General features: G+C 35.2%; 1 protein-coding gene across 15 annotated transcripts in view; it reads right to left on the reverse strand.

The window, feature by feature from the left end:
• The window catches only part of ZMYND11 (zinc finger MYND-type containing 11), a 141053-nt gene that overhangs the window by 74380 nt on the left and 42412 nt on the right, over nucleotides 1–24261 (reverse strand). For 13 of the 15 annotated variants that reach the window (XM_054591607.1, XM_054591603.1, XM_054591615.1 and 10 more), the window contains exon 2: nucleotides 7849–7983. In XM_054591607.1, the coding sequence (XP_054447582.1) occupies nucleotides 7849–7964 (116 nt within the window). In that variant the 5' untranslated portion in view covers nucleotides 7965–7983. Of the gene's footprint in view, nucleotides 1–539; nucleotides 634–7848; nucleotides 7984–15877; nucleotides 15956–24261 lie in introns of those variants that run through there. The other 2 variants (XM_054591605.1, XM_054591613.1) reach the window with 2 other exon arrangements.

Genomic DNA, 24261 nt, shown 5'->3' on the forward strand with positions numbered 1-24261 from the left:
TCTGAAGAGAAATGTCATACATGAAAACAGCTACACAACAATCCAAGTCCAGAGGAGTGCCATAAGAATACAGCATACTGAAAAAAAAATGCACTGTGGAATTGTGAATTATGGTTATTCAGAATCAGTAAGTTCTTCCCTAAGGCTGTTATTAAATAAAATAAAATAATACTGGTAATAGTGGTAAAGCGTATCTGCCAATCTGCAACCATAAGAAGACATGTACGAAAGAATAAATCAATGTAGACTGAAGTGAGAATGCAGTTAGTAGTACTGTGAAGAGTTCTTGGGATTACATATACAACATAATATTAACTGGCACTTTTTAAAAACTAACTTACTTCCAAAGAAGTAATTTAGCCAATAGCCTTTTTCCTCCTCTAGAATAAATCTAATGAGGAAACAGAAATTATCAGAGACAAAGCAAAATTATAACTTTGGTAAACAGTTGCTAGAAATCGTGGGTATCATAGGATTAAATCGTAATAAATAAATAATAATGTGTACCTGGTTGCAACCTACACAGAAAAAGGACTTACAGTTTGGGTTTATGTCTGTCTGCAGCGACAGGATGAAGAACCCAGAAATCTCAATGCCAAACATGTCACAAGAGGTCAGATGTCACCTTCTATAACTGGGGGTTGACCCTAAAGTAGGCAATACATGTAATTAATTGATGCCCTACTCTGAAACATTAACTTGAATGGGACTAGTCTACCGATCCAATGTTAGTCTAATTATGCCAGTCACAAATATGATCACCTCTAGAAACATGTATTCAATGTTGCTCAAGAAAGGAAGGAAATATAAAAGGTCAGCTGTTTTTTTTTTTTTTTTGCAACAGTCAACAAAAAACAAAATAACCTCTCCCAATGATATAAACAACCTAATAATGCTGGTAGGGACCAATATAAAATCCATACTTATTTCAAAATATGTCTTTAAGTTTAATCTTATAACTAGTACTGATAATAATTATGAAACTCAAATGCCATGTTATAATTATCCAAATTAGATGCAAATAATTTGTTTGGATTAAAAAGAAAAAGGAAATGACATATGTAACTTATGTTAATTATACATTAAAATATAGATAATATTTAGTAAAGTAACATTACAATGAGTTATAAATCATATTGGGAATCTTAGGGATTGAAAGTAAATATCATTTGTTTCTCATTTTGTTATATGATTACCTCTGCTTCATGATTTAAAAACTGTAATACAAAGGCTAAGATCATAATCTTAGGCATATAAACGTGTTATAAATGTTTTACATAAATGTTAAGTAATCAGATATTTCAACACTTTAATTTCATGACACCTATCCAAATATCAAAATTTCACGAATTCCTATGAGCTAATTATAATTTAGCACTTAAAAACTTCTAAACTAAATGAGAAGCTGCTCTTGTAAGATACAAACCTATGCTTATCTTCATCTGAACTATAGTACAGGATCTTTTTAATGATAAAATGACTCTTTGTTTCCAATATGATGATTAAACACCACAAAACATCATTCAGTTTATATGTAAAATATTTTTACTGAGTACCAAAATTTATTGTATTTATTTAGCTCCCAAATGAATATATCTATGTAATTTTATACTATCATTAAATCAGACCTTTATAAAAAATAAGCTTTTAAATCAGAGGGACAGCTTACCCATTAACTAAAAATAAATAAATAAATAAAATCAAATTTAATCTCATATATATATAATTTGATTTCAGATCAACTCTTTTTGTAAAAGTACTTTCTATTCCCAACTAGAACTTGTTTTAAAAGTTTATCTTAGTTACAATTTATAAGTATTTCAAACAGTTAAATCTCAATAGTGATTCTCTAATTTACAGTACTATTCTGAATATAACACTAGCAGTTTAAAAAAAAAAGACAACTAAAAGAAAGTGGTAAAAAGAAGACAGGATTCTTTCCTAAAGTGGTATGGTGATGCCCAATAGGAAACTACTGCTATGAATGCTTAAATTAGATATCATCAGATTAGGTGAAGGAAAATTTTTAATTCAGAAAAATTCTCCTATTTCATTAGAGATAAGTTCCTAACAGTCCCTAATTGTTCAAATAACTTTGAGGATCTGAGGCTTCTACTTACGAAATTTGTGAGTTTTAACATGAATCTTAGCATTTTAACCATCCTGTCTTGCCCTTGTGAATACCACAGTGAGTGGGTTTGCATACGTTCTAGGTCCATGTGAACCCTTTAAACAGTCTCTCCTGAAAATCTACCAGTTTCTTCCACTGCCCCATCCACCATTGGTTTTTACAGCCAGAAGTTACAGGGATCTAGCTTCCTGCCACTGGAACCCTGGGCTGTGTGGTCTGGTCTAAGGCTGGGATCTCTTGCTCCCAAGGTATCCCTTCCAATTTTTATCCACCACATGAGAATGGGACCACCGTTTCACCACCTCCGCCATTGCCTTGACCTCTCCATGCCATACCACAGCTCCGCACCTCTCTGGCCCGACTCCATCCCTTCTACCCGTCTGGATATATGTGGCTTCTTTAAATCCTTGGTTGTTGGAGTTCCAAACACAGATCGATTTTTCTGACAGTTCTGGTTATTTGTCTGGAGATATAGCTGCAAATCTCTCTGTGGCTGCAGGAGGAGACAAAATGTATCTACCTACGCCTCCATCTTGACCAGAAGCCCCCAAGTTACCATATATTAACATTTTATTTATTTCTAGAGAGAGGGAAAGGAAGGGAGAAGGAGAGAAACATCAAAGTGTGACTGCCTCTCCAATGCCCCCTACTAGGGACCTGGCCCACAGCTCCAGGTGTGTGCCCTGACTGGGAACTGAACCTGTAACATTTTGGTTCCTAGGCCGATGCTCAACCCACTGAGCCATACCAGCCAAGGCCCAAGTTACTGTATTTTCTGACAGCAATGCTTTCAGTGAGAATATGTAACATACAGGGTGGGGGAAAAAGTAGGTTTACAGTTGTTTGTATGGAAAACAATATAATAATAAATAATATTGCAAGAATAAACTTTTGCATACTCACAACTGTTGACCTACTTTTGCTCCATGCTGTATAAGAACCCCCCCAAAATAATATAAGCTATGGATTCTATATCTAGTCAAACTGATTTTTAAGTAAAAAGGCTGTAGAAAACATGCAGAACCCAAAACTTGTTCCCATGAAACCTTGATTAAGAATCTACTACTAGTGTTACCACTATTCAGAACAGTATGGAGATTCCTCAAAAAAAATCAAAATAGAATTACCATATGATCCAAAAATTTCATTTCTTGGTATTTATCCAAAGGAAATAAAATCACTATCTCAAAAAGATGTCTACTCCACCATGTTCACAGCAGCATTATTAATAGCCCAAACATGGAAACAACCTAAATGTCCAATGACATCTGAATGGATAAAAAAAATGTGGTGTGTGTACACACACACACACACACACACACACACACACACACACACACACACACAGTGGAATTATTATACAGCCATAAAAAAGAAGGAAATTCTATCATTTTGTGACAATGTAAATGGACCTTGAGGGCAGTGTGCTAAGTAAAATAAGTTAAAAAAAAAAAAAAAAGACATATTGTATAATCTCACTTGTATGTGAAATCTACAAAAACCAATCTCAGTCCTGACCAGATGGGCTCAGTTAGTTGGAGTGTCGTACTATTCACCAAAAGGTTGCGGAATCAAATCCCCAATCAGGGCCCCAAGCACATACACAAGGTAACCAATCAATGTTTCTCTCACATCAATTTTCTCTCCCTCTCTCTCCCCCACTTCCCCTCTCTCTAAAATCAATAAGCATGTCTTTGGGTGAGGGAAATCTACCCCCTACCAAACTCACAGATACAAAGAGGAGATTGGTGGTTGCCAGGAACAGGGTTTTGGGGGGCTGAGCGAAATGGATGAAGGGGTCAAAATGTTCAAAATTCCAGTATAAGAGAAAAATAAGTTCTGTTGATATAATGTACAGCAATAGTGATTATAGTTAATACTGTGTTGTACTTTTGAAAGTTGCTATGAGAGTAAATCTTAAAGGTTCTCATCACAAGGAAAAAAAGTGTTAAGTACACAAGGTGATGCATGTTAACTAAACTTAGTGGTGATGATTTTGTAATATACACTTATATCAAATCGTTATGTTGTACAATTTAAACTAATATAATGTCAATTATATCTCAATAAAATGGAAGAAGAAATTTGAAAATCTACCGGAGAATGAACTTTAGATATGAACTTTAGATATGAACAAGACTAGTGGTAAGCATGAAATAGATACTTGTAGAAGAGGAAATGGTGGCTGTTAGGAAGAAAGTATAATACATAACTGCTGTGTTCTGACAGTTTAAAATCAGTACTATTGTTTAGAAACAATGGATAAAACAATTCATGTGGTTTCTATGAAACATACTGGTTATAGAGTTGGTGGTGTTATTCTCAAATAGCTTGGTATACAATGTTGAATAAAACGAGTGGTTACATGATATTCTAAAATGTTTTCATCCACGCTAAGTCCATGAGAACCATGACCTTTACTGTGTAAGAAAAAAAACAAAGATTTTTTAGATGAGTTAAGTGAAACCCAGTAGCCATAAATTCAAGTGGAAAATAACATGAAATCATGAGATTTCCTTTTACAATTATACCTATTTCTTAACTATGTCCTCTAAAGTGCTAGAAAAAGAGATTGACCTAGCATTAATGAGCACAATGAGGACCAGAGAGTGCTCTTGAAATATAATTTCTAACTGAAAGAAACCAGAGGTCTCAGGAATAATCTGAGGCAGGATGTATATAAGATGAGCCTGAAAAATCTTGTATCAGAAAGGAGAGTAACTTCAGGAGCCAGGTGAGGAAGCTCCAACTAATCAAAAGATGAGAAATTTTGAGCATCAGTACAATTACATTAGAAATGAACTGAAATATATCAAATGTATTTAAATGCAGAAATTCAAAATAACACTTAAAAAAAACTAACTAATTATCATTGAAGGATACTATTTTGAAAACTGGTAAATAAAAGAATCAGTTATTCTGCTTTTCCAATATGAACCATATCACAGAAAAACCAAATAGTAAGTGAAGTGAAGCTTATGTAGCTTAGGTCCTTGTAGAAATATTCCAATTTAAAAAGAAAGAATAAAATTAGATCATCACCATTTGCAATCCTTAATGAATTACTACATCTAATTGCTCTGTATCAAGGCTACTGGCCTCACATGAGAAACAGACACTATGGCCTCCTGAGAGCAGAACACAGGTCCACCTGTGAGGGGGTCTCATGGAATCCCCAAGCCTGTAGATAAAATATCAATTTCCATGAAAGGCAGAGGAATGAGCAAAAGGTTAAAGTCCACAACAGGGATGCAATCAGCAAAAGCCAGTCTACAGGAAACCACAGAGCAAATGAACCAGTTTCTTCAATAAATAAATTGCAAAGGAAAATGACAATACAAAACGAATTGAGAAACCTACAGATTACAAGTGACTTGAAAGTTATACCACATAGAAACAAAACAAGCAGAACTAAAACATTATACACAAGTAAACTACAGTGTTTAGTGTGTAGCTTTTATTTTTATAACGGACTCATTCACCAGTCATAATAAAGAATGAAACGTAATGACTACATATGCATTCTTTACAATAACTTTACTACAGCATTCAGTAATTTAAGGTATATATAAAGATTAAAAGATAGCTGTATGTTCAGAATTGCAGTAACTAAGCAGAGCAACTTGATTTAAAATTAGTCTAAGGCTTTAAAAGTATCTAAATTTAGAATACACAAGAAGAGTGTTAGGCTTTAGAGCAGAAGACCTGACCTTCCTGTCATGGTCCAGTGGTTCTTCCTAACTTACTTTAGCAAGTATAATGATAATGAGCAAGTCAAGGCATTAGGTTAAGCAATTAGCTAGACAGCTCCTTTCTGGGGCTAATAGTCTAGCCAGGAAGTAATTACACATGTGGCTAAGGTTATTTAAAAAAAAAAAAAAAAAAAAGTATGGCATGCTATGAAGCATGCCCCACTAATAAAAAGGAAAATGGCATACTCTCAGACGAGATAAGGCAGAAGAAACACTGAGAAACACTCTTAAACACTCACCCTCTGATTTACTTAGTTTTTACCCCACCCCCCACCTTTGGATGAGACCAATAAACCAATGACTATTTGGTAAGTAAGTTTATTCATATTTATCTTAAGATCTATGGACCTTAAGACATGAAGAAAAGTAAGACTTGGCACTCTTAAGGCTGTACTGATAAAGAAAGGAGCAAACAAAATGCTTATAAACAATATGTATATAATACGCACAGATGTTACAATCATCCAAAGACATCTGCACCCACTGCTGGGGGGTTAATTTATGAATCCCAGGTCAGCAGGCTGGTACACCCTAAAAGCAACCTTGACTGACAAACTGTACATCTCACACTGGTAGCTTCGAAAGTCTGTCCCTCCTAAAGCTTTTAGAGAAACATGCCATAAGAAAGAATAGCTTGAAAAACTGATATAGTTCAGTCAAGCTTAAATAAATTTAGTTTTAAAAATTAAATCCAGAGAACAGTATCTTATTTCCACTTTCATCTATAAACAATTTTTATATACATAAACTATGATTTTATTTTTTTAAAAACATCCCAACCATGGGAAGATACTTTTCAGCTTTTAATTATTTTAGATTTTTAAAAAATGTTTTTAATATAGTATCACCTCACTGTAACTTGTATTTAGTTACCACACCTCAAATAATTTAAATTTAACTATAATATCCTATTTATTTTATTCTTATTTTCCACATAGGTGTAGCCTATCTTTTTTCATCTATTAAGACTACAGCAGCTAGGACTTGTACATGGGCAACTTTAAAATATTCAAAGTGTAAATACAGAGTTAGAACAACATATAGTATCTCTTTTTCCCTCTCTTATCCCTTCCCTCGTAACTAAACTTTATAATCTCCACCAGAATATAGGTAAGGAACAAAAACTTGCTTTTGTTACGCACTAATAAGGACCATCATAAGTATTTAATTAAATGAGCTATTGTAAGTAATGTGTTCTCCACTTTTACAGATAACATCTAAAAAATGTGTAGGAGGAATTACATATAAATTCAAACTTACGAAAAACTATTCAACGTTTTTAAAAGATAAATTTAGTTTTAGTCCTTTAAAAACACCCAGAAAAACAAGTATAACAAAACAAAATCAAGTTCTATTTGAAAACTCCCTTGTAAGTAATATTTAGCAAGTATACTGAGTATTCATAGAGCAATCTGTTTTTATCCTATATTGATTCTTGGTCTACCCAAGATAAACAACATTGAAAACTAGGGAGGAAAAAGAACTTTCTTTTTTAACTGAAGATTTATTTATTGTATTTCTAAACTACAGAATAAAATTGTTAAAAATTCTTGGTCAGTGGATTATGAACTAAAAAGATGTTATTTACTATATATACCATACTTGTCCCATATTAAAATAATGAACAGTAGATAGTTTTTAGATAGTTTAAAAGGGATTAACAAAAAGCCTTTTTTACAAAAGACATACAAACACTTGTTTCAATAGTTAAATTTCTGAACTAAAATATTGATACTATTACACATAGTATATATTGATATTTTACCTAATATTTATAAAACCTCTGAACACAAATTCCTTGTGTATGTTTCTGCATTTGTTTTTTTAACTGTATACTCCTGTAAGGCAAAAAGTGACTGGTACTTTGTAATATATGTTACCATAATAAATAAGTTATCTTTGGATCTTTTGCCCCAAAGCCTTATATGTAATTTTACACAGATATTTTTGTTTAATTTTACTTACTTTGTAATACGGTCAATGTTGGCAATTTGCTTCTGGTTCCGTATAATTTCAATGGCTGCCCAAAGATGCTGGATAGCTTTTGTATCCGCCTGTCGTCTTTTTGTTAAACGTGCCATGACCTGTTAACTGCTTTAGCTGCAGGAATATACAAAAACAGAAGGGAAAAAAGCGTGGATTACAAAATGAATTATTATCAATATAAGTAACACAATCAGCACCTCTTGATTACTGCTGAGTACACTAATGTAGTATATGGTATGCCAAACTTTATTTTTTTATTTTCTACAATACACATCACCAATTACTGCATAAAAATTATCATTAACTTCATTACTTCATAAAGAATGACATTTTAAGACCCAAAAGTTAAATGTCTTCCTAAGGACAACTGGTCATTTTATTTCAATATATTAAATATATGTACATTTAAATTTTACTCTAAAACAAAAATATTACAACATAGAATTCCATTTTTGACATTACATTGTGCATTATTTTACAGATGGATACAAAATGAAATTTAAATGTCCTAATTATTTGGTTTATTATACTAATGGTTTAAAAATTTCAATTTTATATAGACATACTGATAAAAGAAAACAACACTCTTTTTTAAAAATAAAACCATAAACAGAGAATATAAGGCAGTCGTTATTTCTGGCTGAGGCATAAAAGGCTAGGGCAGATAGACCAAGGAAGCCACATCATTAGATATGTTCATGTACTTGGATTAATGCTGGTCATTCATTACATTAAATGGAAATAACACAGCTATTTTATTCAAATTGCAATATTCTGAGTGAATTGAGAAAAATAGCCACCAATGTATCCTGGCAAGTAGGGGGCTAGGGGGCAGAGTTGCATCCTGGATATCTAATGAATGTTGGCACTACAGGAAAAGGCACACAGGACTCTCAGCAGGGCATGGAGGGACCTGTCAGGAATGTCCTAGGCCACTGAGACACCTGATCCCTAAAGCACACTGATTATGCTCTTGAGGACTGTAGGCATGAGGCAAACAGCAAACTCTTTGGAATGGCTGAAATCTCCTTGACCTGACCTTTTCTATCTTTTAATGGAAAAGAATTAGTGAGGGAAACTCATTCTGAACACTTTACTGTGTTCCATGACTGGCCAACAGAGCCTTACAAATCTCTTTTCTCTGCCTCTGCATTTCTTTTCACAGATATATCACATTTTCCTCTTTCTCTGAAAAACCCAAATAAACCCAGCAGTTGCCATCACTTCTGGTGAATCTGGGTTAACCTAGGCTTCTGGAATAAGAAGGTGGTTTTCAGATCTGCACTACTAACAGAAAAATTTTGAACATGTTTTTAAAGTACTGCTGAATATCCTACATCCCTTTGCTCCACAAAAGCTATAATAAAAAAATGATGCCAATATTCAAGTTTTAAAGAAAAATTAAGGAAAATCATTGGTCTGGTACAAACTTAGACATCTTAGATATCTTAGACATATAACCCTAAAAGATAACAAAAATCAGCTAAAATAGATAAGTAGCCCTAAAAGATAATAAATATTGTAATTTATGAATATGTCTGTTTTAGAAAGAAACCAGTTTATAATGTTGAGAAATTTCTCAGTTTAAATGCACTTACATGGGAGTGCCAACTATACAACTCTAAGCATTATATAGTAAGGAATTTATTGGTAACAATATAAAATGTGCCCTGGCTGGTGTGCCTCGGTGGACTGAGTGCTGGCATGCAAAGCAAAGGGTCACCAGTTCAATTCCCAGTCAGGGCACATGCCGGGGGGGCGGGCCAGGTCCTCAGATGGGGGTGCATGAGATGCAACTATGCATTGATGTCTCTCTCTCTCTCTCTCTTCCCCTCACTAAAAATAATCTTTTTTTTCTAAAAAGAATATAAAATGTTAGAAAGTGACATCTAATGGTGAACTGTAATAATACAACTTGTAGGATTATACAAATAGGTAATAAGAACAAAATTTCAGTCATTCTTACAGTTTTTAAAAAAACTTGCCTATTTTGTGTAAGGCACTGTGCTAGACACAATGAAGTATTTAAATTTCAATAAACTGTAGTCCTTGCCAGAAAAAAAAACAAACTCTGAAACTAGAATGGAAATGTGACATTTTTGACATCATGACATTACATGATGTCATATGACATAAATGTTCCAAAATGTGTGTTGTGGTAAATATGTGAGAAAATATAAAAGAAATCAATTTCTTTAAAATATAACTGGCTGTTTAAAGCAAACATAAAAGTAATTGTTAAGTATTACAATATATGTAGACATAAAGTAGATTACAACACTACCACAATCTGGGAAGAGGTAATACTGAGTAATAATTACATCATGTAAATTCTTACACTTTATGTGAAGTAGTATTACCTTAATTCAAGAGGGACTATGTTAAATGGAGGCTGTGTACTGTAATCCCTAGAGCTAGCACTAAAGAATACAAAGAGGAACAGTTTACATTAATTCAACTTTTGATATCTACCTAAACCAACTGACACAGGTGGACAGAAATGACCTGTAAAGAAGGTATACCATAAGGAAGATGCTCATAGTTATAGGAGCCCAAAGAAAACCTTGGAAAGAATGCAAAGATGAAAACAATAATGCCTGAACCATATAATAATACCTAAAACAACCTGACCTATTAAGACAACATCTCTTCAACCAGTGAAATTCTCCTTTCTTATGAAATCTAAAAATCATTCATCCATTTACCTCTTCTATGCTTTGGGAGTATAAACAGTAACAAAACAGACAAAAATCTTTCCATTACCTAGTAAATGTGATTAGAAATTTGGGTGTTCATCAATAAAAAAGAAAATCTTAGAAAAAGAGTTCCTTATATCCTATGTACAGTTTGTCTTTTTAAGTCCTCATTGATGTGTCCAAACCAAACTTTTCAGTCCATTCTTTCCTAAATGTATTTTATACTACTCCTAAACTACTCAAAATTGCTAAATATGTCCAAAAACATCATACCTCTATCCCTTTAATAGTTTTCTCTGCCTAGAATGTTCTCTCTTGCCCCTTTACTAATTAAAAACTTTCTTGTTCTTTCTAGAACTTACTGTAATGCAATTGTTTGACCAAACCTTTCCCCAGAATCAATCATATACAATTCTGGCAAGAATAGATATATACTGTTCACTGTTCATTGGTCTTTCAAGGTGCCTAGCATAGTTATAAACATGATAAATTTTTGATATGAAATTATGAAATTCAACTTTTCTAGCTATGTTGTATAAACAACAAAGTCCAGGAGTAAGCCTTCACTTATGTTATATCAAAGATTAAGACACCAAAAAGAAAAATGAGAAGACTTGTAGAGATATTTAATGCAGTCTTCAATCTTTTTGGCTTCAAAAATCTTTTTTTGGGGGTGGGAACCCAACACACTTTTGGGGATACAATAAAATTCCCCTTAGGAGAAGGCGCTCCTTTGGGTAGTAATTCGCAAGAGTCTTACAGTTCAAAAGATAAAAATGGAACCCCCAAAACTTCCCAATAAAAATTTTCCATTTTCTTTTATTGCAGTAAAATACACAAAACAAAGATAAAATTGCCATCATAACCATTTAACTGTACAGTTCAGTGCTATTAAATATATTGACACTGTTGTACAACCACCACCACCATCCATCCCCATATAACACATTTCCTCTTGTAAAACTGAAACTCTATACTATTATACAATATATAACTCCCAATTTTCCCCTACCCTCATACCCTGGCAACTACCATTCTTTCAGTCTTTATGATTTTTCTACTTTAAGGACCTCAGAGAAGTAGAATCATACAGTATTTGTCCTCCTCTTGTGACTGAGGTGTTTCACTTAGCATAGTATCCTCAAGGTTCATGCATACTATAGCATACTGCAGAATTTTATTCCTTTCCAAGGCCATATAACATTTCTTAGCACATACACACCACATTGTTGCTATTCACTCAACTGTCAGTGGAACTGGATTACTTCCATGTATTTATTAACTACTGTGAATAATGCTGCTATAAACATGGGTATACAAATACCTCTTCAAGGAGCTACTTTCAATCCTTTGGAAGATGTACCCAGAAGAGGAATTGCTGAATCATATGGTAATTCTATATTTAATTTTTTGAGGAACCACCATATATGTTTTCCACAGCAGCTGCACCATTTCACATTCCTATGAATAGTGCAAAAGGGTTCCAATTTCTTGATACTGTCATCAACACTTCTGTGTTTTTTTTATAGTAGCCATCCAAATAGGTGTGAGATAGTCCAAGTAACTTTGGCAAAGCCTCAGGTAATATTAATATCTTCTACCATTATAATTCCAGATTTAATGCTATCAATCCCTTCCATCTATTTAAATCTCAGTATTTTACATCACACAAATGCTATAAACAGAAAAAAATAAAGAAAGCAAATCAGAAAAAACTTTAAAATAAGCAAAGTTAAACAATGCATTACTTGATAAATACACAGAGAAAACTTTATTGCAAAGAAATAATAAACATCATAGGAGAATAAGAAACTACTTGGGGGAAGAGGAGAGAGTGCATCGAGGAGAAACACCCAGAGGATACATAAGATCAAATATGTTCTGATTTTTACTTCCTGGTGGTAGGTTCAATTGTTATTATATTGTTTAACATAAATAAATGTAACTGTTTTCAAGTGTTAATATCACATATTACATAAAATTTAACAATTAACTTCACTGTACAATGTGTATTTGTCACTGTGAGATTAGGTTGAAGTTTTCCCAATGTTTACTAGCAACTTTAAATTACAGATGGATAGTATATAGATGCAAAGTAAGATCTCATTCTCATTTAGTTCAAGTTTCTTTTTCTCCTGGCATTTCTTCCTTGACCTTTTTTTTTTTTCAAATATCTGTTAAAACACCTTGCCCTGTTGTTTCATATTCAAGTATTTTACAGTTTCAAGCTATCTTTCTGTTATACTGATTTCTAGCCTAATTGCACTGTGGTCTAACAGATACTACATGACTTCTATTTTTAAAATTTTATCCAAGTTGTGTTTTATGGCCCAGAATGTAGTCTGTCTTGGTGAATGTTCCATTTCAGATTGAGAAGTATATGCATTCTCTTGCTGTAGGATGAAGCAGTCTATAGCTGTCAATTATCTCCAGTTGTTTGATGATGTTGTTGAGTAAAACTATGACCTTACTGACTGTGGCCTGTCTGCTGGATCTGTTTATTTTTGGAAGAGGGGTGTTGAGGCCTCCAACTATAATACGGTGTTCATCTATTTCTCTATGCAGTTCTATCAGTTTTACCTCACATATACTGTTAGGCACAAACACATTTCTGACTGCTATGTACTCTTACAGTACTGATCTCTGTATCATGATATAATGCCCCTCTATATTTTGATTAAATTCCTTGCTTTGAATTCTGCTCCATCTGAAATTAATATAGCTACTCCTTTCTTTTCATTGGTATGCTGTATCTTTCTCTGTCATATATCTTTTTATCACTGTGTTTTATATTTAAAATGGGCTTCTTGTAGACAACATATAGTTGGGTCTTGGTTTTGGATCCATTTTGACAATCTCATTTTTCAATTGGTGTATTTAAGCCATTGATGTTTGAGGTGACTATTGAGAGATGTTAATGTTTTCTGTTTGGTTTTTGTGCCTATTTTTTGTCTTGCACAGATATACTGTCTCTTGTCATTTTGAGTATTTTATGTATCTATTTTTTCTCCTTTTTAGTATATTAGTAATATTTTTAAAGCTTTTTTTTGCTGCTTTCCCTAGAAACTGCCAATATACACTTAAAACTAACCTATATTCATTTTTACGTAACACTATTAGTGATTCACAGGTAGGGCAAGTACCTTATAATAATATAAATTCCTCTCATCTCTACCTTTTATAATTGCTGTCACTCCTTTCATTTATGCATTAGCATATGTAAGCACGTAAGCACACATCAAATACGTTGTTGCTAATATTTTTGTTATCTTTTAGAGCAATTAAAAATAAACAAGTTTATACTATCTGCACTTACTCATTCTCCAATGCTCTTCTCATTTTTAATGTAGACCTGAGTTTCTGATGTACATCATTTCCCTTAAAATCTTGTAACGTATCTTGCTCAATAGTTCTACTAACAACAATTTCCCCAATTTTTGTTAAACTAAAATACCTCCTTAATTTTTGATGGATCATTTCACAGGGTACAAAATTCTAGGTTGGTGGGGGATTTTCCTCAACACTTTAAATATTTCACCCTTATTTCTTCTTAATGCATGGCTTCTGCAGAAAAGCAGGACTTAATTCTTATTTTTGCTCCTCTATTGATAAGCTTTTTCTGGCTTCTTCAGGATTTTTATTTAATCTTTGATTTTCTGAAGTTTGAAAATATGTGTAGGTATAATACTGGAGGCAACCATACTGCCTGATGTTCTTTGAATTTCTTGAATCTAGTTTAGTGCCTGATATTAATTTGGGAAAATTCTCAATTCCTGTTGCTTCAAATATTGCTTCTGTTCCTTTCTCTTTCTTCTTCTGACAGTCTCATTATGTACATGCTATGCCTTCTACAGTTGGCCACCTGGTCTTTGGATACTCTGATATGTTTATGTCAGTTATTTTCTGTCTTTGCTTTTCAGTTTAGAAAGTTTCTACTGTCATATCCTCCAGCTTAGGAATTCTTCCTGAAATGTGCCCAGTCTAATGATCCACCAAAAGTAATCTTTATTTTCATTATGATGTTCTATTCTCTAGCATTTCTTTTTGATCTTTCTTGGAATTTCCATATCTCTTCTAACAATATTCATCTAATCTTACATCTCATCTTCTTTTTCTGCTAAAGTTCTTGGCATTTTAATCATTTTTTTAAAATTCCTGGTCTGATAATTCCAACATCCTTGCCATACTGACTAAGGTTTGGATGCTGTTTCTTTGTTATAAATGCATTTATCATTACACCTGTAAGCAGGAATTTCTTCACATTTTCTTTTCATTTTTAATGTCTACGGTTAACATTATGAATAACATCAACAGTGTTCTGTGCCATTTAAGACAACATTGACATGCTCTGGCTGGTGTGGCTCAGTGGGTTGAGTGCTGACCTGTGAACCAAAGGGTTGCCAATTCAATTCCCTGTCACAGCACATGCCTGAGTTGTGGGCCAGGTCCCCAGTAGGGGGCTTGTGAGAGGCAACCACGCACTGATGTTTCCCTCCTTTTCTCCCTCCCTTTCTCCCTCCCTTCCCTTCTCTCTAAAAATAAAATTTTTTTAAAATTTTTTAAAAAGACAACACTGACATTAAGTACTAACAAACATGATTCATCTTGTAAAGACATAAACTTACAATATTGATAAAGACATACAGTGCTGTAAATGTATTTTCTCTTCCTTATGATTGTTAACATTTTCTCTGGCATACTTTATTATAAGAATATAGTGTACAATACATGTAACATACAAAAGTGTTAATTGACTGTTCATGTTATCAGTAAGGTTTCCAGTAAATAACAGGCTATTGGTAGTTAAGTCAAGTCTTTGGAAAGTCAAAAGATATATACACAGATTTCTGACTGCAGGTGGTTGAACCATCATGTTGTTGAAGGTTCAAATGTGCGCTGTAATTACTGTGCTTTGACTAAAATAGAGTTGTACATGACTACTTACATACACATGCATGTTAATTGTTAATAATCTGGGAAAAAACATTACTACACAGAATGTCACATTCTGGTAATAGCGAAGTACTTGCCAATGAAAATTAAAAAGCTGGTCCAAAAAAAAATCTGGAGGTAGGCAGAAAGGTCCATGTGGTACTCACAACCTCCCATAACCATATCAAAATTACAACTAAACAACAACTAAATGAGGAGTAAGAGGACCCAGCCCCAAACTAGGACCCTGCCCAGGTTCCAGTGCCAGGAAGAGCAGCCCTCAGAGCTTCCAGCTGTGAAAACCAGCTGGGATTGTGGCTGAGATGGAGTGCTTCTGGAGTCACTGACATTTCTCTTAATAAGGCCACATAATGACTTACTCAGACTCACATCCTCTGAGCTCCAGCGCTGGGGCGGCAGCTTGAAAGGCACCACGGACATGTGGGAAGGAACTGAATTGTCTGACATCAGGGTAAAGGCGGGAGTGGCAGCTTTTACCCAAACAAAAGTGATGGCAGAGGCTTTAGATGCTTGGCTGAGCCCTCCCCACACAGAGCCAGTAGGCAGGCACCATACCTGAGTCTCCATCAAGCTGGCTCAACTGTTCACCCAGATCTGGACCACTTTGCAAGTGGCTTTTCCAGTGGTCTTGCCATACAAGCGGGCTGTCTTAAATCATACTGCAGACTTTCCTAAAATCTCCCAAAGGTTCACAAACCTTAAACCACAGCATCTGGTCCCTGCGTGCCTCAGTCCTCATTAAGTGGCCTCACGCATGGAGCTAGAAGCAGCTTGCCTTAGTTCCCAGTTTGGCATTTCCCGGGCACCTCCAAGCCCAGGACAAGTAGCAGCAATGTGCAGATTGCTCTGTAGCTCATGCCATGGGGCCACAGACAGCACACAGATGGAGGCTGATCTTAGCCTGCATCTCCCGGGAGGCCCCAGAGCCAGTGCACATGGCACACACGGCACAGATTCAAATCATTCCAGAGCAACACCCCAAGCACCTCCACTACAGACACTCAAGGGGCATAGTCATTGGGCACCACAGCCCTACTGAGCCCTGCTGAAGTGAGTCCTGCTCTTTGAGGTGGGACCCAGCACAGCAGCTCTTCTGCTACATAGTCACAGTCAGTCCTGGAAGCCAATCAGTCTGGGGTTAAATCCCTCCTATTCACCTGCCAATAGCAAGGCTCAGCTACAGCAGGAGAGTGCACCAATAGGCCTAACAAAACACCTACTATATAAAACCCATTCTACCAAGACCAGGAGATGTAGTAGCTCTACCTAATACACAAAAACAAACACAAGGAGGCAGACAAAATGAGAAGACAAAGAAACATGTCCCAAATGAAAGAACAGAACAAAACTCCAGAAAAAAAGAACTACATAAAATAGAAACTATCTACCAGATGCAGAGTTCACAACTAGTTATAAGGATGCTCAATGAACTTAGGGGAAGAGTAAATGAACTTAGTGAGAGCATCAACAAAAAGAGAGAAAACATAAAATGGAGAATGAAAACAAAAAATGAACCAGTCAGAAATGAAGAATACAATAATTAAAATTAAGAATACATTACAGGGAATCAACAGTATAGCAGAAAAAACAGAGGAACCACTCAGCAATTTGGAAGATAAACAAGCAGAAAACACCCAATAAGAGCAGGAAAAAAAATTGTTTAAGGAGCCTCTGGAAAAACTTCAAGTATATCAAAAGAAAAAAGACATTGAAAACCTACAAGAAGAAATAATGACTGAAAACTTCCCTAATCTGGTGAAGGAAACAAGACATACAAGCCCAGGAAGCACAGAGAGTTCCAAACCCAGAAAGACCCACACCAAGACACATCATAATTAAAATGACCAAGATTAAAGACACAGACTCTTAAAAGCAGCAAGACAAAAGCAGTTAGTTACCTACAAGATAACTCCCATAAGACTGCCAGCTAAGTTCTCAAAAGAAACTATACAGGCCAGATGGATTGGCAAGAAATATTCAAAGTGATGAAAACTGAGGACCTACAACCAATTTTACTTTAACCAGCAAAGTTACCATATAGAATGGAAGGACAGGAAAAGAGCTTCCTAGATAAGAAAAAGCTAAAGGAGTTCATCAATATACCAAACCAGTATTACAAGTAATAAAATGACATTAAATACACATCTACGAACAATTACTTTAGATGCAAGTGGGTTAAATGTTCCAATGAATACACAGAGGATGGCTGAATGGATAAAAAAAAAAGACATACGCTGTCTACAGGAGACTCATTTCAGATAAAAAGACACCCAGAGAAAATATTTCATGCAAATGGAAATGAAAATAAAAGCTGGGGTAGCATACTTATACCAGACAAAATAAAGGTTATAACAGACAATGAAGGACCCAGTAATTCCACTTCTGAGTATCTGGAGAAACCAAAAATATTACATTGAAAAGACACGTGCATCATTGCAGTATATTATTTATATCAGCCAAAATACAGAAGCAACCTAGATGTCCATGAATCACTGAATGGATAAAAAAATGGCCATATGTACAATGGAATATGACTAAGACACTAAAAAAATAAATGAGAATGAACTCTTGCCATCTGCAACAACATGAATGGACCTAGAGGGTATGTGCTGATTGAAGTAAATCAGACAAAGACAAATGTCTTATGATTTCACTTCTGTGTGGAATCTAAAAAAACAAAATAAAGGAACAAGCAGAACAGAAACAGACTCATAAATACAAAGAACATTCTGATGGGTGCCAGAAGGAAGGGGGTTATGGGGAAAGCTGAATAAGTTAAAGGGATTAAGTATGAATTGATAGTTACAGAACTGTTGTGGGGATATACCAAGGTCTGTCCAGAAAGTATCCATCCACATACTATGAAAAATAGACCTATTTATTTGAAGAACGTTGGGAAACATCCCATTTGGTGTCAGGAACTGTAGTCCTGCCGACAGGTGGGAGAGCACCAAGGCTGGAGCTAAGCAAAGAGGCCTTGGGAAAATAGGCCACTGAGGAGACAAAACCTGTCCCCCTGGCAGGGGTGCAGCTCCTGCCTCCTTCACATCATCCTGCTTTGCCCCGGAGGATGGCAGGTTAGTCAGTGACAGGTACGACCCCTTGATGGCAGGGGCAGCCTAAAGACAGGCACAGCAGCATGGGCATCAGGGAAGAACTTGGGGGACACAGAGAAGGGGAAAAAAAGACTCTCACCCCTTGGCTTTGTCATGGCCAGAGTCCTCATTCTTTCTGAAAGAAGTCTCCTTATCTTTCTGCCCTGCCCGCCTGGCTCAAGCTTGCAATAATACTAAAGGCAGGTACAGCTCTAAACTGGATCAGGTTGTTGGGTGGGTGGGGGTGGAATCAGGCCTATATATTAGTTCCTTGAAGCATGCTTTGTTCCTCCCTCAAAAGAGCTTTGAGAACCAGCTCATGCTGGGAAAGAAATTTACATTACTCACAGACCCCAACCTGAAGCAAATCTAGTGTATTCCTTCAATTGTTATCCATGATCTCTGTTTTCTGTAAACATAGCCTCTTGACACTGATTGATGAGCTTTGCTCTCTTCCCCTGTGCATATCATTCTCAATAAAAGCCATGGAGCACAGAGGCTCAAAGCCTTCTCCACTAGAGGGAAGTGCCACCCCTTTCCCTGGCAGACCTAGAGAAAAATGTCTGGAATGACTTATTTTATTTCCCCCATCCGTGGCAACCCCAGGACAGCCTCTGCGAGACAGAGTTGGCCATCCACCTCAGAAGATACAAGAGACATTGCACATAGGACAATGATGCTTCAGTCCCCTTCAACGTTTAGACCTTCTTGAGAAAATCTGTGGTTCACTGGTGGCAGTTGGAATCAAGTCAGCAACTGCAGCATGATGTTCCTTAGTCTCTAGTAGCAGAAGCCACAGAACAAATTTGGCATGACATATTTCATGCCAATATCCTGTGTCAACATCTCGGACACAGCAGATTTTTGGAGTCCCCAGATAAGCTTCTAGTTCTCACAGTGTCAGTCACTGACCTTTGCTGATTGCAGCCCGTACACGTTCAACATTCTCAGGCATTCTGCTTGTTGCAATCCTTTCAGAATGTGGATCACCTTCAAAAGATTCTTGACCATCTTTGAAGTATTTATCCCACACTCATTGCATTATCCCTGAAAGCGTTCTGAATCATCCGAATAGTTTCCGCACAGGAATGTTCAATCTTAACACACAATTGATGCAGACATATTGCTCTCACTCAGTCATTTTGCATGTGACGGCCACACAGTACACATGCTCACTCAAGTCAAAGGGGTGTCTACCACCCCCACTGACTAGTATAGTAATGTCGTCATTGTTCATGCATGTGCATTCCAATTCACTCTTCTTGGCTGCCAGGTTACATCAGTGTCATGCAAACCGTTCTTGGTACAGTTAACAATGGCTGGAATTTTTCTGGACAGACCTTGTATACTACAGTATAGGGATTATAGTCAATAATACTGTAATAAGTATGCAAGTGTAGATTTATTGAGATAATTTTTTACGTTACACAGATGGCTAATTACTGGGTTGTATGCATAAAACTAATATAACATTGCACATCAACTGTAATTAAAAAAAATAAACATTCCTTTAAAAAATGTTTGGGGAAAAAAATCTGTTTGAAGGCATCAAAAAATTAAGATAGAAGAAAACAAAACACAAAGAGGTAAACTTTGCCTTTGGGGTTACATTTCTTCCATATAGACTCCCTGGAATTGTGTGAGAGGCAGCTAAAAATATGAGCAAAACTTTCAAAGACACAAGGCTAAGAGGATTTTAAAAACTGGAATTCGGTGTCTACCTGGGAAGAGGGGGGACATTATAATCCTTCTCAATTTTGAGTTAAAATACCAAAGGTCTACACCCTAGTTTAGTCTTCAGGTATTAAAATAATTATCTAGTAATAAATGAAAATACCTAATTAACTACAAACTGAATAAAATACTATTATTCTTAAACTTTGAATCATTAAAACAACTGATGGAATTAACATGATCTAAGATTACTGGAGCCCCTGGCTATCTGTCAGAAACAAATACAAATCCTCACTGGGCAACATCATCTTATATCTCAATTGATCTGTGTATTTTTTCTCATATAGTACAGTGGAACACTAGTAAAAATAACCAAATAAACAGGAAAGGCAGTATCACCTAAAGGCAAGAAAACAAAACAAGCAAACAAAAGGAAAAAAAACACTGAAATGAACTTACTAGGAGTTCCAGAGGACGCAGTTATTAGACATGGACTTCAAAATAACTATGCTTGTTATGTTCAAGAAATTAAAAGAAAAGCTTGATAATTTCTTCAAAGAACAAAAAACAATAAAAAGAAACTAAATGAGAAGGAGAGAATTGAAAAAATCTACCGTAACTGAAGTACTCAACGGATGGGTTTTAAATCAGATTAGGAAAAAAAAGGAACTCTTACCCTTTGTGACAGCATGGATACACCTGGAGAGCATTATGCAAAGTGAAATAAGGTAGTGAGAGAAAAACAAGTACCATATGATTTCACTAATATGTGGAATATAATGAACAAAATAAACTAATGAATGAAACAAAAACAGACTCATGGAAAACAAAGATAGCTGTAAGGGGGTGGGGGAATGTGGGGCTGTGCAAAAATTGTGAAGGAACTAAGCAAAAAACCTCCACAGGACAATGAAAAAATTGATAGACACAGACAACGGTATATGGTGATTACCACAGGGAAAGTAGGGTAAGGAGAGGTGAAAAGAGGGTATGGGGAGGGATAAGTAATGATAGGAGAGGTGACTTGGGGTGGTTAGCACACAATACATTGTGCAGGTATATTAAAGATATATTATAGGATTGTACCTGAAAAACACGTAATTTTATTAACAACTGTCATCCCAATAAATTCAATAAAAAAGGAAAAAAGTTAATTAAAAAAAACATTAAATACAGATGAAAAAAGAATTAGTGAACCTGAGGATTTTTTTTTTTTTAAATGTCAGGAAAGCACGGAGAAACAAGAGCATAAGAGATATATGGATGTGATAAGGTTTAATTTGCATTTCAATGTAATCACCAAAAGGGGGGGAGGGAAGAATGGGACATAACTAACTTTTCAAACAGATAGTGGCAGACCATTTTCCATAACTGATAAAAGATATCAAGCCACAGAGTCAAGAATCATTATTAGAAAGTAAAACCAAATAAATACAAAGATAACTATACTAAGCACAACAGAGTAAGCTGTTCAGACAGAGTAGGGAAAGAGGAACTACGTCCCAAGTTGTTATATGAGATCAATGTAACCCTGATATCAAAACCTAACAAAAGGACACTGGGAGAAAGTCTAGTTATAGGCCTATCTCATTTATAATGATAAATATAAAAATCCTGAACAAAATATCAGCAAATCAAATCCAGCAATACGTAAAGGACAGTAATACAAGCATGACCAAGGTTATCACAATCATAGCAACTTACCCACTAAGAGAATAAAGGAATAATATAATTAGTTCAATAAATGCAAAACACACTGGATAAAATTGTTCATCCATTCAAAGCAAACACTCAAAGCAAAATAGGAATACACAGAGGAGAAACTCCTTCATGTGAAAAAGGATACCCACATATAACAGCAGAAAATTCACACTCTGAAATGTTGAAGGCTTTCTCTGTGCAAATGGAAATGAGTTGAAATGGCCATAATCATGACTTCTATTAAATACTGTTTGGGAGGACCTAGTCAGTGCAACAGAACAAGGAAAATAAATGATATCGGAAAAGATATAAAATCCATTGTTCAGAAATAATGTGTCTATCCACAGAAAAGTTTCAATAAAAACCTACAGATGAACTATTAAAATTAATGAGTGGCTTCAATAATATTAGTGGATACAAAGTCTACACATAAATTATGTGTTTCTATCTCCCAGTAACAAATGATGAGTAAATAAAAAATTTTAAGATGTTGCCCCGGCTTGTGTGGCTTAGTGGATTGAGTGCCAGCCTGCGAATCCAAAGGTCGCTGGTCTGATTCCCAGTCAGGGCATATGCCTGGGTTGCAGGCCAGGTCCTCAGTTGGGGTGATCTATCAATGTATCTCTCGAACATCAATGTTTCTCTTTCTCTCTCCCTCCCTCCCTTCCCCTCTCTAAAACAAATTTTTTTAAAAAATTTAAGATATTATTTACAATGCCATCAAAAAAAAAAAAATCTAGGCATAAATCTAACAAAAGATACCCAAGACTTCTATCCAGATGCCATAGATTTTCATTGGAAAAAACTTAAGTAACCTAAATAATGATGGTATGTATGTCATATTCATAGGTAAGATTAATATTGTAAAAAGTGCTAACTTCTCAAAATAATTACAAATTCAGTACAATTCTAACCAATATCCTAGTGTAATTTTCAGAATCAGTTAATAAATTGATTCTGAAATTTACACGGAAATATAAACAGCCAAGAAGAGCCAGAAAGCAAGATATAAATAAGACCATAACAGATATAATTGGAAGATATAATAATACCATGTATAAAGATTGATTATAAAGTTATAGTAATTAAGACAGCATCAAACAAAGCAAGAAAATTGATATAAATTCGTGGAAAGTACCAATCCAGAAACAGACTCAAGCATATATGGATACTTGATTTATGTGACAAAGACGGCACTTGAGAGCAATGAATTTAAGAAACTCCATAAATATTGCTGGGTAATTAGATATCCACATGGGGAGTAGGGGATCAAACAACCCTTACCACACACAACAAAATCAATTACCTGTACATTATAAACACACAAGCTTCTAAAGAGAATATAGAACATACTTTCATGATCTTGAAACAGGGCAAAACTTCTTATGCAGGATATATACACTAAAATGTTCAATAGGACAGAATTAAAGTAAAAGATTTATTCATAGAATTATCATGTCCTGGCTGTTGTGGCTCAGAAGACTGAACACCTGCAGATTGAAAGGTTGCCAGTTCGGTTCCCGGTCAAGGCACATGCCTGGGTTACGGGCCAGGTTCCCAGTCAAGGGTGTACAAGAGGCAACCAATGGATGTTTCTCTCACACATCAAAGTTTCTCTTCTTCTTTTTCTTCCTCCCTTTCCCTCTCTCTAAAAGTAAATAAATAAAATCTTTTTTTAAAAGCTATCATTAGAACAATAAAAATTGAGAAAAAACAAATTAGATATGAGCAAAGCAAATTCTCATACTCTGCTAATTAAAGTATAAATTGGTACACTGCTTTGGAATACAATTTGGAATTATATATTAAAGTAGACTGTTCTGCTCCTAGGTATATATATATATGCGCAACAGAAATGCATGCATACAGTCACCCCCCAAAAAAAATGTTCAAGAATTTCAAAGCAGCCATATAACCCAAGACTAGAGGAACTCAATGTCCAATATCTTTGTGATTTAGCCATTAACATGAAACATAAGAAAACCATATAAACGTGAATCTTAGTGAGCTAGCCAAATGTAGTAAAAATGACTCTCCCTAAAACCACTCACAGAATAATATGACACCAAACATTTACAGTTCAAAAACACCTGAAGATCAGAGAAGTTCTAAAACCACAGAAGGAGATAGAGTAGATACATACTATCCCCTGCTCTGGGGTGAGGGCACATTCTGCTATGCTGTTAAACAGTCTATTTCTTGACCCAGATTGTAATTATATGGGGATATTTCTTTAATGATAATTAATTGAGCCATACATTATAATAATGTTG

Source organism: Pteronotus mesoamericanus, unplaced genomic scaffold, assembly GCF_021234165.1.
Source record: "Pteronotus mesoamericanus isolate MK-2021 breed Mesoamerican mustached bat unplaced genomic scaffold, CSHL_Meso_final scaffold_232, whole genome shotgun sequence".
In the NCBI taxonomy this organism is placed as follows: Eukaryota; Metazoa; Chordata; class Mammalia; order Chiroptera; family Mormoopidae; genus Pteronotus; species Pteronotus mesoamericanus.